The sequence below is a fragment of the Kogia breviceps genome, chromosome 2, assembly GCF_026419965.1.
Source record: "Kogia breviceps isolate mKogBre1 chromosome 2, mKogBre1 haplotype 1, whole genome shotgun sequence".
Taxonomy (NCBI): Eukaryota; Metazoa; Chordata; class Mammalia; order Artiodactyla; family Physeteridae; genus Kogia; species Kogia breviceps.
This window is the reverse complement of record NC_081311.1, coordinates 138,308,006-138,323,443: the sequence shown is the minus strand read 5'-3', so window position 1 is coordinate 138,323,443 and position 15,438 is coordinate 138,308,006. Positions and strand designations below refer to the sequence as shown.

The 15,438-nt window shown below is 38.0% G+C and overlaps 1 protein-coding gene across 2 annotated transcripts in view; it reads right to left on the bottom strand.

Annotated features, from left to right (window-relative positions):
* Window positions 1-15,438, bottom strand: part of CERS6 (ceramide synthase 6) — a 333,969-nt gene that overhangs the window by 221,349 nt on the left and 97,182 nt on the right. For both annotated transcript variants that reach the window (XM_059053958.2, XM_059053959.2), the window contains exon 3: window positions 4,490-4,620. In XM_059053958.2, the coding sequence (XP_058909941.1) occupies window positions 4,490-4,620 (131 nt within the window). The remainder of the gene's footprint in view (window positions 1-4,489; window positions 4,621-15,438) is intronic.

The following is a 15,438-nucleotide window of genomic DNA, read 5'->3' as shown; positions in this document are numbered from 1 at the left end:
TGAAGGGATTCTATAGTTTCTAAAATAGTAACCTCTGTAACAGAAAAACTATAGAATCTTTTCATTTGGACCCTAGATCTACAAGCCCCAGATCTGTGCTGTCCTGCTTTCTAATTTGATTTTTAGAACTCCTGAACAGCAGTCATCTCCTTTCAGAGATTAGTGGTTCTTTTTTTTGAATCGGTTTATTTAAATTTTACAGAAACCTGATTAGAGTTAAGTATGTAGTTATAAGTCCAGTAACAATTCTACAAAAATGCACATACAACGCCAGAATTTCTTAAAAGTAACTAATATCATATTCTTGTTTTGCATTAAACATGTAAGACATGTCATGTCTTCCTTATAACAGATTAGTGCTTCTTAACCAGGCATGTGTTATCATATGTACTCAGGTATTCCTTCCAAGATAGATATGTCCAGACCCCACTTGGGTCACCACACTGAATCAGACATCCTGGGGTGGAGCTTAGGCATGTGTATTTTGAAAAGCACACCAGGTGGTTGTAAAGGGCATCCCTGCTTAAAAACAACTTTTCCAGATCGTTTTTTATACTGACAAGCAAATAACTATGACATACACATGTGTACACATAGACCAATATAATTCTGCTTAATTCCTCAGGGTGTTGTCTAAATGTTCTCCTTTGCCACCCCCATCTTTCCTCTGAATTCTTGCCTTTGTAATTGTCCCAATGTTCAGTCATTTTCCCAGACAGATTTTAGGCCAAACGTTGTGTATATTAGGCATTCTTCATTTTGGGAGGCAGGATGCCAACTTAGATCAGCAGACCATTCCAAAACAATGCCTTCGTAACGTACCGTCACTTAACAAATACTTACTCAGCAGAGTCTACATGCTGTGGTAAATAAAGGCTGAGAAGAATGTAAAATAAAACAAGATGCGGTTCTCGTGTCCTCAAGGAGCACGTGTGAAACAAGTAGCATGAAAATATATAGACAAGCTAAGAAAAGCTAAACGATCACATAAAGAAAGCATGTTGATTCAGTATTAAATGACTAGTACTTACAATAAAAACTGAGAATTCAGAAGAACTACTGCTTACTCCAGACCCAACTGTCATGGCACATTACTGAGAAGGCCTGCAGTTAGAAGAATGGGCAGGGGATAAATAGTTGGGGCTGAGGAATGCAGGTGTTCCATGCCAGGAATATAGCACAAACCAGGGCAGGAATGAATGAGAAAAGTATGGACAGTGAAAATACAGCCCCTCTGGAAGGAAGGGGGTCATTTGGATGACTGATACCAAATAGATGGAAGCCAGGTTATACCTTTCAGACTAAGGAGCCTAATATTTATCTTAGAGTTGTAGAAAAATCATTAATTAATTAATTTATTTATTTATTTTATTTATTTACTTTTGGCTGTGTTGGGTCTTCATTGCTGCACGTGGGCTTTCTCTAGTTGTGTCGAGCGGGGGCTACTCTTAGTTGAGGTGTGCAGGCTTCTCCCTGTGGTGGCTTCTCTTGTTGAGGAGCACAGGCTCTAGGTGTACGGGCTCAGCAGTTGTGGCTCACGGGCTCTAGACAGCAGGCTCAGTAGTTGTTGTGCACTAGTTGTGGGCTTAGTTGCTCCGCATCACGTGGGATCTTCCCAGACCAGGGAATGAACCTGTGTCCCCTGCATTGGCAGGCGGATTCTTAACCACTGCACCACCAGGGAAGCCCCAAATCATTAAGTTTTAAAGTAACAGATCATGGAGACAGTAGTATTTTAGGAAAATTATTTTTTTTTTGTAGCAAATAAAATATCTATGAGTATGAGATAAAGAAGAGACCTGGGAGAGCAATTAGGATCAGGGCCATAGCAGTTGGCTTTACAAAGAACTAATGGAAGTCAGTGGCTAATTGGGTTGAGTTTCCAGCTGTAACAGAATAGAGGCATAAAAATAGGAGAAAAAGGGAAGTCAGGAGTAGAAGCAAATCAGAGTTGCCTGTGGGAGACAGCAGAACGATGGCTCAAAAGAAACCTCTGCACTGGACACATGGCTTTGGAAGTAGTTGGTGAGAGAAGAGAACTTCTACAGAGAGGGTGGAAAATAGGATGAGGAAAACAAAGGGTTAAGCTGGAGAAGTAGCACATTAAAGACCCAGGGAAAATGTAGGATAAACAATGCAAACCAAGGCCCTTGGAAAGGCAAGAGTAAAACCTAGTGGCAACTCAGAAGCCAAGGAGGAAAAGAGTTTCAAAACAAAGCTCACTGGGCTTCCCCGGTGGCACAGTGGTTAAGAATCCACCTGCCAATGCAGTGGACACGGGTTCGAGCCCTGGTCTGGGAAGATCCCACATGCCACAGAGGAACTAAGCCCGTGTGCCACAACTACTGAGCCTGCGCTCTAGAGCCTGTGAGCCACAACTACTGAGCCCATGTGTCACAACTATTGAAGCCTGCATGCCTAGAGCCCGTGCTCCACAACAAGAAGCCACGGCAGTGGGAAGCCCACCCACCACAACAAAGAGTAACCCCCGCTTGCCGCAACTAGAGAAAGCCCACACCCAGCAACAAAGACCCAACTCAGCCAAAAATAAATAAATAAATAAATTTATTAACAAAAAAACCAAAGTTCATCAACATAGTCTTCTCAAACAGACAGGTCAAGGTCACCGGTATGGACTCAAGTTCTAGTCCCAGGTACCCTGCTGTGTGCCCTAACGCACAGCTGATCTTTCTCCTTTAAGCTCTACTGCCTGTCCATACCAACCGTACAGCACACATATACGTTTAGTTTTTTAAATCTATCATGGAATTTTAAAACTAAAATATCTACACATATGCAGATATTGTGTCACATCTCGTACAAAGCTTCTTGAGGGAAAAAAATCATAATCGATACTTTACACACCGTCCACCTGCACTGTGCCTTCACATCACCATGCCTCCAGCTACCATTTAGAAATAGTTTTAACTAAGTATTAACTATGACCATCCTGGTGATTGTGGTATGCAGACAAAGACCAGCTGAACTCAGGGAGAAGACACATAACACCAGTACAGTGTCAAGCCTTGCTATTCAAAGTGTGGTCAACGGACCAGTGGCATCATCTGGGAACTTGTTAAAAATGCAATTTCAGTTGCTATACCAGACCAACTGAATCAGAATCTGCATTTTAACAAGATCCAGGTGAACGACTCCTATGCATACTGGCCTAGAAACTGTTGTCAACTCAGTACAGTATGCAAAGGGAGAGCACTGAATTACCAAAGAAGTTAGCTGGAGGAGGGGAAGATGGCAGATGAGTTTCAGCACACGGGCATGTGCTTCGTCTGCTCAGACCTGCAGCTCAGCGTTGGAGCCCAGGCCCTTTGCATATGTGGCACAACCAGGCCAGAAAACAATTCCGGCTTTTGATCAGGCACCCAGATGCAAAAATCCTTCTTCCATTAACTGCCACTAAGTTCATTATAGGAAGGGCTTATGCAGATTCTATCTGCTAGGTTGTTTTTCCAGGCTTTATAAATATTCTGACCTCCTGAAGACCCTGTTTATGCTCCCCATATTTATCCAACCCTAGGATTTATGATAGTATTCTGCCTCTCATTCGTTTCTCCCATAAAATTAGGTTCCCCTCTAGGCTTTAGATCACAATTGCTAAAATACTTTTTCAGAATAATTGAAAGCTAAACCTGAAAATGCAACTTTAACCCCAAAATGGAAAGAGTTACACTGACAGCATTGTTAAGTGACCAGGTGTCAGGGGAAAGTTCCCAAAGGAAAGAACCATTAGACAAAGGTACAGTCATATCTCAAAGGATGAAGACCAAATGGAGCAACAAGTCTCAAAGCAGAATCTTCCCTTTGTTGGGGATGCGCTCGATGATTCAATATTTCCTTCTCTAACTTTCCTATAGATATACATATTGAGCGTCACTATTTCAAAATATCACTGTGCTCGAAGAGTTCTCTGTGGATCTTTTATTATTTATAGCAGCTTTATTGACTTATAATTTACACACCATGAGGTTCACATTTCAGAAATGGAAGAGACTTTCATTCCATCCCCCACTTCAAGCAATGCTTCATTAAACTCACCCAGGAATATAATACAGCCATTTCTTATAACTCCGGGAAGACAGGCCAACATCATGACCCTCCGATAATATATCCTAGTATCTCAACTTTTATCAGTGGAAGGAACATCTTGACTAAGCCCCCTCTATTAAAATGCAAACTATAAAAGTAATGGCATATGTTAAAGGTGGCTGATTGAAAATACCACTGTAGGCCCTTGTAATCTGCCTGCTGTGTTGAAACTCCATTAAGAAGCAAACCTCATTTACTGCATCCAAAGTGGAAATCACAAATTCCAACAAACTACTAACCCCCAGGTTTTCATCGACTTTCTTCCACCAGATGGCATGTTTTGGGGGGGCTCCTGAAGTCTGCACTGAGCTGTTATTTTTCACCTCAGGGATGATATGAGTAAGTTAAGCAGGTTTTTCTTTCAAAAAGTAAAACAGCAACTCACATGCTCTCACAGAACCTCTTCAGTGTGCTTGGTTTCTCCTGGTTGCGTCTTTGTCGGAACCAGCGTTGAATGCTGCGAACATCCCAGTCCAGCTGCTTGGAGAGGCCCTCCAATCTCTTTTCATCAGGATGCTATGAAACAAGGTACCAGGAAAATCATTTTCATCTTCACCATGAACAGATCTGCCCTTGTCTATATTGGAGATATTTGTTTTTCCTGTATTTTCTATCTGCTACTGAGATTTCTATGTTGACCATTGAGGACCGAGGCCTTCCATCAGCAGCATGAATGTAAACAACCACTTAGGACAAGAGAAGTTACTCATTATGAAACAACACTGAAAAATATGAATCTCACTCTAATGCTGGTACTTCTTACGGCAACAAAGGTTCGATGGAACAGCCAGCTGGCTGAGTTAGCTCCACCAGCCTTCAAGGAAAGGAGTTAGGTGAAGGTGAATTTGCAAAAAGACATCATTCAAATATTTCACTTTCTAATGAAAAAATGCTGTACCCATTATCACATATCAGGATAATGCAGGACAGAAAAAAAGCATGGAATAATCCCCAAATACCTCACCTTAGAGTAAGGTACCAATTCCACTTACAAAACATGTTTTCAGTCTCCCCTCTCCTTGGTTCTTCACACACTCCTCTTCTATTCCTTTCCTGGTCATCCTTTTGACCAGAACTCCATCAAACTTTTTACAATGACTACGCACTACTTGAAGATGCAAACTTGGTAAAGTAAAAAGAGAAACTATCAATATTTATGCTTGCCATATGATGACACTCTGTTTCTTGCTCTCATTTCTATAACATTAGATGACAGACATAGGTTCAACTCCTTGTTCCAATGAACTCTCTGAGCCTCAGTTTCCTTACCTGTTCAAAAGAAGGTTATTTATCCACCTAAACGGTGGAATGTAAAAATGTATGCAAATCTCAGTACATGTTAGTTCTGTCCCTCCTCTCTCTTCGGTGTCTTAGACAGCATCCTGCCAACGATTACATGAGGGCGACCTGCCGTACAACAAAACTAAACGGAGTTAGTTCTACTCCTTTATTTATTCTGCCTTTGCTTTACAATTAAGGAGATGTTAATAATCAGAGGACAGAAGCAAAAATGGGGTAGGGAAGGCAGGCCAACCAGCTGTCAAGTTATAAGGGCGGAATGTACATGTGACTCCTTTTTAAAGCCTCTCAAGAAATTCAGAGTGTCAGACACATAGGAAACACAGCAAATGGCCTTAATGTTGTGACCGAGGTTATAAAACGTGTTGAGCTTGTGTCTGTAGAAGTTATTTGCAAACTTTCAGTGCGGCGTGTACTTTGAGGCGTTTTGCTTAGAGGTCAGGACACCATCTACACTCTCCTTCCGTGTCTCTCAATTAGAAAATATGGGAGAGAGAAAATGCACAGCCTACAATATACCTCGGCTATACCATTTTCTTAAAGGAATTCAATTTTAATTTTCATTCATTATCTAGGTCTATTCAATAGGTAAAGCGTTCACATGGTCCACAAAATAAAAACTATCCCAAATTTCACCTTCCATTTTGTTCCTGTTCTCTCAGTTCCTACTCTCCCCTTCCTACCAGGTAACAGGCTATTCAATCAATTTCTTTCCAAAGTTATCTTACCAAATATAAACAAATTTGAATATGCTTTCTTATGTCTCCCCACCACCACCTTCACACAAACGGTTCTATTATTCTGGACTTTGGGATTTTCACTTTACAATGTATCTTGGAACATTTCCACATCAAAATATTGGGAACGCCCTCCTTCTTTTGTAGAACTGTTAAGGACATGCCATAATTCACTTATCCACTCCACTATTAATGAGCACTTAGGTAGCTTCCGAACTTCTACTACTACAAACAATGCTGCAATAAATAACCTTGTCATGGGTTATTTTATACACAAATATAGAGAGATAAATTCCTATAAGCGAATGCTGGAGATGAAAGGGTCCATGCATTTGCAATTTTTTTAGATATTGAAAAATTACTGTCACCAATGATTTTACCAATTCATACTCTCACAGCAAGAGTACCCATTTCCCAAAGCCTCATCAACAGAGTATGTTATTGGATTTTTCCATTTTTTTCTAGCCTGATATATAAAAAGTAGTACCTCAGTATATCTTTTTTTTTTTGCGGTACGCGGGCCTCTCACTGCTGCGGCCTCTCCCATTGCGGAGCACAGGCTCCGGACGCGCAGGCTCAGCGGCCATGGCTCACGCGCCCAGCCGCTCTGCGGCATGTGGGATCTTCCCAGACCGGGGCACGAACCCGTGTCCCCTGCATCGGCAGGCGGACTCTCAACCACTGCACCACCAGGGAAGCCCCTCAGTATATCTTTAATTTGATTTCCTCTTTTTATGAAAGAAGGATATTTTCCTGTGTTTTAAAACCATCTGTATTTCCTCTTTAGAACAGTCTTTTCATATCTACTGCCCATATTTTTCTTTATCTGCTATTAATTTGTTTATTGATTTGTAGAAGTTCTTCAGTCATTAGAGTGATCAAACCTATATCTGTACCATAAACTGCATAGTATGTACTAATGTGTCACTTGAGTTTTAGAATTAGCTTATGGTGCATTTTGCTTGTGTTTTTTACTTGCAGAAGTTTTTAAAATCATGTTTGAATTTATCAATCTTTTCTGTTATAGCTTCTGTATTTGGGGTCATAAGTAGAAAAGCATCCCCTACTCTGAAAATACAAGAAACTCTCCTACATTTACAGCTTTGATTCTAATACATTTACTGTTTTGATTCTTACATTCAATCTTTAGTACATTTGGAATATATCCTGGTATACAGTGGGAGGTATGAATCTAATTTTAATTCTTTCCAAATGGCTACCCAGATAGACCAGTACCATCATTCATGTTTTCTCCATGAGAAATCAAATCTATTCTCCCACTGTTCTATTACTCATGTGCCAGTACATATGCTCAGGTTACTCAGAAATCCTTATTTATTTTTCTATATGAACTTTAGAATTAACTTGTCTAGTTTCAAAAGAAATGGGAAAACAAGAAAACCTGTCGGTATCTATAATGAGATTATACCAAGTTCTTATACTAGCGTAGGGTGACTTGATATCTTTAACTGAATTTGTCTTTTGTGTTCTTCACAATGTTTGAAAATTTTCCTCACATACCTTGCACATCCTTGTTACATTGATTCCTAAGGATATCATCTTTTTTGGTTTCTATTATAATTAAGAAATTTTCTTATATCTTCTAACTGCTTTATGTGTGTGTGCATGTGTGTATGTAAGGTAACTAATTTTGTGCTAACATTTTGTAATGTTTATGGTAGTTTTTCACTTGATTCCCTTAATTTTCCAGGTATATAGTCATGTAATAGGATATTACTAGAATGTAAGCTCTGTAAACAAAGGAAATTTTTTGTATCTTTTTTCACAGGTACCTAGAATATAGTTGGGACTTAATAAATACCTCTTGAATGTATGAATAAATTGTCACATAGCAAAAGCTTTACCTCCTCCTTTCTAATTTTTATGCCTTTATTTTCCTTCTTTTATCTATTTGCTAATGAAATGTAAAACTTAGCACAATGTATAACAGTGTTTATAAGCATCCCTATCTGTTTCAGACTTTAGTAGGAATATCACAATGTTTTTCTCTTTAAGAGGCCAGGTTTGGAGCTGATATACAAGTGTATTTATCATGTAAATGAAACCACCTACCCCTAGTTAGATTGTTTTATTTTAATCAAAATAATGTTAAATTTCAGAATCCATGGAGGTGATCATCTACTTTTTTTCTTTATGTCAATTAACACGATGAATTACAAAAATAGATTTTTTAAATATTGAATACAGGGAAAGCCTTGCATTCCTAGAATAAGTCATACTGGGTGATGATGAATAATTATTTTAATATGCTGCAAAGTTCAGTTTGTGATTTTTTTATTTGGGACTTTTCATCAATATTAATAATCACAATTGGTCTCTAGTCTTATTTTTTAGTGAGGTACTTATCAGACTTTGAGATTACATAAAAATAGAATCTGGATGATTTTCTTAATTTTCTATACTTCGGTATAGTTTAAAATAGCATTGGGATTATCTGCTCTTTAAGAGTGTTAGAATTTTCTTGTGATAACATACATATGTAGTTGGTAAGTTATATTTTCCTAGAATAATTTTCATTTTATCCAAGTGTTTATATTTTATTTGCCATGTTAATAGTAATATATCTTTTTTATTTTCCTCAATTTATGTGATTGTTGATTATGTTGTTAATTGCTATGTTGTTAACTTGTGCTTTGTTTTTTCTTGATTGGGTTAGCTGACTTTCTGTTAAAAAAAAAGTAAACAGTTACCTCTGGATTAATTTTCAATACTACAGTTTTACTAACTCAATTTCTATGTTTATCTTTATTAATTTCTTCCTTCTGTTTGCCTTCATTTATTTTGTTGTTGTTTTTCCAATGTTTAAGTAAGTGGTTAAATATATATATATTTATATAAGTGGTTAAACTTACATAAGTTTTCATCTGAGCACTACCTTGGCATAGTACCATAGCATAGCAGTGCTTTCATCACTGTTTTCTAAATATTCTGAAATTTTATTTTTACACAAAAGTTGATTAAGAAAGCAACAGTCTTTCTGTTTTCTGATTTCTCATATTAGTAAACTGTGCCTATTTTTAAAATGTATTACCATTTTTGTATTAAAAAAGCTCTATTTTTTAAAATATTTAACAGGCACTTGAAAAGAAAGTATAGTCTCTATATTCAGAAGAATACAGGGTTCTAAATGTACCTGTCAGGAACTTCCCTGGTGGTGCAGTGGTTAAGAATCCGCCTGCCGATGCAGGGGACACGGGTTCGTGCCCTGGTCTGGGAGGATCCCACATGGCCGCGGAGCAACTAAGCCCGTGCATCACGCTGAGCCTGTGCTCTAGAGCCCACAAGCCACAACTACTGAGCCCGCGTGCCTAGAGCCCGTGCTCCACGACAAGAGAAACCACCGCAGTAAGAAGCCTGCACACCACAATGAAGAGTAGCCCCCGCTCACCGCAACTAGATAAAGCCTGCGCGCGGCAACAAAGCCAAAAATAAATAAATAAAAATAAATTTATTTTTAAAAAATTTTTTTAATTAAAAAAAATAAATGTACCTGTCAGATCTTGCTCATTAATTATGCTTCTTAGAATTACTTGCTATACTGTTTTATATTTTATATATTCTGTTTCATATTTTGACCTGTCATGACTGAGAGGTAAATTAAAATTTCTTACTATTAAATAATTTCTTCTTTCATTCTTTTTTATAAGTATATGGATATGCTGGTATTCAATGCATATATATTCATAACCATTTTATCTTCATTGTGAATTGTATCCTTTGGCAATAAAAAGCCAATTCTTCATTTCACTTAATCCTTTTGGTCTACCTTCTTTATTATTTATATTTGCCTGTATACCTTTACTCATACTCTTATTTTTAAAATCTGTAATTACTTTATCTGAAGGGGTTCTCTTATAAGCTATGTGACCCAAATCTGAATTATATTTTTATTAGATGAGTTAAACCCATTTACATGCATTGATATAATTTATAAATTTGTTTATACTTACCTCACATTAATTGTTTTCTGTTTTCATAATTTAATTTTTTTTAATTTTAACAAACCAAATATGACTGATTTTCCTTTGTTTTTTGTGGGTAATTTTTATTCTAGTGGTTATCCATACAATCATAATACTCTTCTATTCGTTTTCAGTCAATAAAAATTCCATATGAGCAATATTTAAAACTAGCATATTTCCTCTTCCTTCCCCACCTACTATTAGTCAATAATTTTATCTCTCTTAGAGTTTACTCTTGTACTATTAACTATGCTTCTACTTCTGTTACTCAGTTTGGCTGCTTAAACTGATAAGCTTTGACTCCTGGCTACTAGAGCTTATGCAATTAGTGAATTTATTCTACCTCCCACCTTCCTTCCCTTTTCCTGCTCAGTTATTGTTACATGTATCATTTCTATATTGTGAGAGCATATAATGCTTACATTCTGTCCTGTCATCCTAATCATCACATTTCTTTCTATCTTAGTTCTACAGTTTAAATGTATTCAAAACTTGCCAACATTCCCAGTAATCTCTTGGCCAGCTAAAATTAATGATTATAATGGTTTCTTCAAAAAAGGACTCAGGGGAACAATTCCTCCAAATTTTTGCAAGTTCTAATCTTTTTGTCTTTAGCCTTTACACTATAAAAACAATTTACCTAAATATAAAATTCTTAGTTCCCATTTTCCTTGAAAATATTGGAAATGTTGTCCTATAGAATATTGCTACAGAGAAGACTAAAGCCATGCTGATATTTTCCTAGATAAATGATTTAATTTTTTGCTTGGCTGCTCAAAGATTATTTCCTTTATATTTCAAGTCTATTTTTAATAATATAAGTCTTGGCATAAACCTTCTCGGGTCAACTTTTACTACATTTTTATTAACATATTAATATAAATCTCAATTTATTTTAGGAAATTTTTCTTGACATCTCTCTCAATACTTACTCTACTTTGCTTTTCCTTAAGAGATTCCAATTATACAGATGCTAGCTCTGCTTGGTCTATATATCTAATTATTTTTCGCTCCTTTTCATTTCATTTATTTCAGCTTTATTATTTCTATCTCCCATGTTCCCCATTGAGATTTCTGCAGTGTCTAGTGTTTCCTGTGTTCTTTCCAAATTTGTCTTCATTTCTGTGACAGTTTTAGTACTTTTTTCCTGAACCAACCAGCTCACATTGCAGCTCTTCCTGTTGACCAACTGTTTTTTTCTTTAGGTCTTGTATTTCTTTTGTTTGTGATCCTCCTTACAGAGTTATTGCTTTTTTAAAAATTTATGGTAAAACATTTGATCTCAACTTTCGGTTGCCCTGTGGCCTCATTTTTCCAGTGATAATTTCTGTTAGTAAGCGATGCTACAAATTCTTTTTCTTGTCTTTGATGCTGTGTGTTTCTTCTTTATTACCCATCATTGAGTGAGTTGAATTGTCTCAACCAGCTCCAAGGAGGGTGCTTTTGTAGTTTAGCTGCCTCCGAGGTATACTGTCTCTGGAAAATGTGCCATCCACAAGGTTTTCTGTGTACTTCTTACACTTCCCTGAATTAAACTGAGTCTGGGAGAGCATCTGCCAGCCTTGCTCACCAGTTCCTGTACCTAGTGTTGCAAACAGTGATACAGCTTTGGTCTCACCATTAGGAGGTGTCACTTTTGCTGGCTTTCCTAAAATCTACCCCCACAGGGCCCTCCATCCACACTTCATGCTCATCACTTTCTCCTACTTGGCTTCTGTCCAACTCAACTGTTTTTGTTTAGCTTTTATATATATTTTGAAATCTAGAGATATATATCTCTTAGTTTGCCAAAATTAGAGTTTGTGAGATTTTCCTTCTTTTTGTGCGTGTGTATATTTTTACTGTTGTGTTTTATAATTTTTCTCCATAGTTTTTTTCATTTCTTAAGATTTCCAAGGGAAAAAGTGAATAATTCTGACTTATATAGACATTTTTATACCAGAAATACCTAGGTTAATTTTGATAAACATAACCCATACAAGGATGGAAAAGAAAAATAAAAAGCAATAGGCATAAGAGGAGAATGAGGAAAAACAAATTATAGGAAATCTGCATATAATTTTAAAAATACAGTATAATATACCAAATGCAGATTATGATGTGATAATCTCATAATTCTCTAGATCATGAAACCTAGTTTCAGAGCTGACATATATTTTTTTCCCTTAATAGCTCAATAACTGATTTGATTGATTAGAAAATGACGTTGTTGGGATTATAGATATAATATGTGCCAAAAGATAGATAGATATATAAATCAATAGATAAACTGATTGATTCATTGATTTATATCTATCTCATTCAGATAACTCTGGATATAGCCAGTTAAGAAACGTGAACTCAATAATATTCACTCTAAAGAGAAACAGTCATTCCATTCATTTGAGTAAATCTGACAACTCATAATCGCCGGTTCTTGGGGCCATCACAAGTCTACTGAATCAGGATCTCTAGAAATAGGATGCAGAAATCTACATTTACCTCTCAGGCACTCCTAATGTAAATTAAAGAATGAGAGCACCTGGCCCAAATAAATGCTCCCTCATTAACTAACCTACTTACAGCCCAAGGCCACAACACTAGGAAGCAGCGGAGACAATGTTCCAATATACCAGGGGTCTGCAACCCCTGGGCCATGGACCAGTACCACTCCATGGCCTGTTAGAAACTCGGCCACACAGCAGGAGGTGAGCAGCAGACGCGAGTGAAGCTTCATCTGTATTTACAGCCGCTCCCCTTCACTCGCATTACCGCCTGAGTTCCTCCTTCTGTCAGATCAGTGGCAGCATTAGATTCTCATAGGAGCGCGAATCCTACCGTGAACTGTGCATGCAAGGGATCTAGGTTGCATGCTCCTTATGAGAATCTAATGCCTGATGATCTGAGGTGGAGCTGAGGCAGTGATGCTAGCGCTGGGAAGCGGCTGCAAATACAGATTATCATTAGCAGAGAGGTTTGACTGCACAGAGACCATAATAAATCAATTGCTTGCAGACTCATATCAAAACCCTATCAGTGAGTGGCAAGTGAAAACAAGCTCAGGGCTCCCACTGATTCTGCATTATGGTGAGTTGTATAATTATTTCGTTATATATTACAATGTAAGAATAATAGAAATAAAGTACACAATAAATGTAATGTGCTTGAATCATCCCAAAACCATCCCCCCCACTCCCAGTCTTCCATGAAACCAGTCCCTGGTGTCAAAAAAGTTGGGGATCACTGCAATATACTGCTCAGGTCTGACTCAAAAACCAATGCTTTCAACTATTTTGCAAGAGAGGTAAGTTCTCTGAAATATTTATAAAATTTTAGATTTACAGAGGGAAAAAAAAGAGTGAGAAAGACAAGCAAATGTTACCTCAAAAGGAAAGACTGTTGGAGAATATGAAGGAGTTCAAATTTATCAGCTAATTTCATAGATGAGAACTGCTCAGTCAGGGCGCATGACCAGTGAACTCACACAGGGATCCAGATTCAGAAGGGCTCACACATGGGGTTTAAAGTTCTCTGGTTGCCATCTTGAAATTCTTGATAATTTTGTTATGGGAATGGCGTTTTGCTTATGAAGCCCACTGGGATGGGGAGCATGTGTCAGGGGTTCAGAGTCTTGGCTCACACACAGTCCCAGCACTGCCCCCATATGAGTATGGGTAACTTACTTCCCTGTCCCCTGTTCCCCAGGGACCCCAGCTTTCCCCTTCCCACTCCTGGCTAGTGACTACTGCTGCCCTGGGTACAAACATGGAAAGGGATGGGATTAGATATGCACACCCCACGGTGTCTCAGTGTGGGGTATAGGGATGCCACCTGCACCCTGGTCTGGCAATGTCCCAGGGCATTTGGTGGATGACTCAGTGGGGACTAGCCTCTTGCTTACCCCAATCCAGGTACCCAGTGTGTCTTGGAACAGAGACTGCAATACACTGGGAGGTCCCCTGTCCACCATGGGTTGGGACAGTGGGCCCATGGAAAGGGAGAGGCCTGTCTCAACTTCTCCCCCGGCCAGAGAAGAGCAGGCATGTTAGCTCAGGAGCTGGCAACTAGCTGCTGGCGACTAGCAGCAGCTAGTCAGCTGTGTGTGCACTAAATAACAGGGTGGGGTTCCTGGGTACCTGTCAGGATCTGCCTTTGCCTCTTGAGTATGCCTAAGGGGGCATGGCATTAAATACCAAATTTAAAAAAAAATCTTGACAGGTCAAGAGAGAAAGAGACTTCAAGAAAGGAAAAAGCTTTCTATTTTTATGCCTTTAATGGCACCTTTTTGTGCTTTCTGAACAAGGGACCCTGCATTTTAGTTCTGCACTGGCCTCCAAAAATTATGTAGCCAGTCCTGTAGTAGATTTTAAGGGTTTTCACACTTGAAAGATGATAACCATGCCCTTCTCCAAGGTGACCTGGAACCACGGTCAAGGCCAGAATGATGGACAAGCACTGTTCAAACTCTCCAAATCCTGCTACTTGTATTCTGGTCAACTAATCTGTTACTTTTTCATCTAACAACTAACACTGGAGAACTACAAAGAATTCAAGGAAAAATAGTTCCAACTTTGGCTGCATTTATGTTCAAAACCTGAGGCTTCTGCTTTAATCGTGTAGAAACTTCCAAAAGAATCACCTTGGAAACCAAGAGAATATGATCATTAAAATTAGATAGAAGCAAATATCCTCCAGAGCAGTCAACCTGCCTGCAAAATCCTTTCATTACCTTTATAGAGAAAATTTCCCCAGTAACCATAATAAACATAAAGCAAGGGAAATAAAATGTCCACTGCAGGATTTCTAAAGGAAGGTACACATTTGGGTAGAAAATTCATTTTTCATGCATTTAGAGTAGTTCACAAGGTAAATACAAATATGTTGTCATCACATTAAAAAAAATGAACCTTGTAACTCCCTACACATCTGCTTTTTTAGAGGGGAAAAAGGTGTTTGCTGCAGTAAACTGATATATTAAATAAAAATGCAAGTTTCTTGTTAACATTTTCTTCCTTTAAACATTATAGGACATGAGCCCCTTCAGGTTAGAAACTGGCAATCTGAAATCATCCCACATCTAGGAATAAACCTACCTAAGGAGACAAAGATCAGTATGCAGAAAATTATAAGATACTGATGAAAGAAATTAAAGATGATACAAATAAATGGAGAGATATACCATGTTCTTGGATTGGAAGAATCAAGATTGTGAAAATGACTCTATTACCCAAAGCAATCTACAGATTCAATGCAATCCCTATCAAACTACCATGGGCATTTTTCACAGAACTAGAACAAAAAATTTCACAATTTGTATGGAAACACAAAAGACCCCA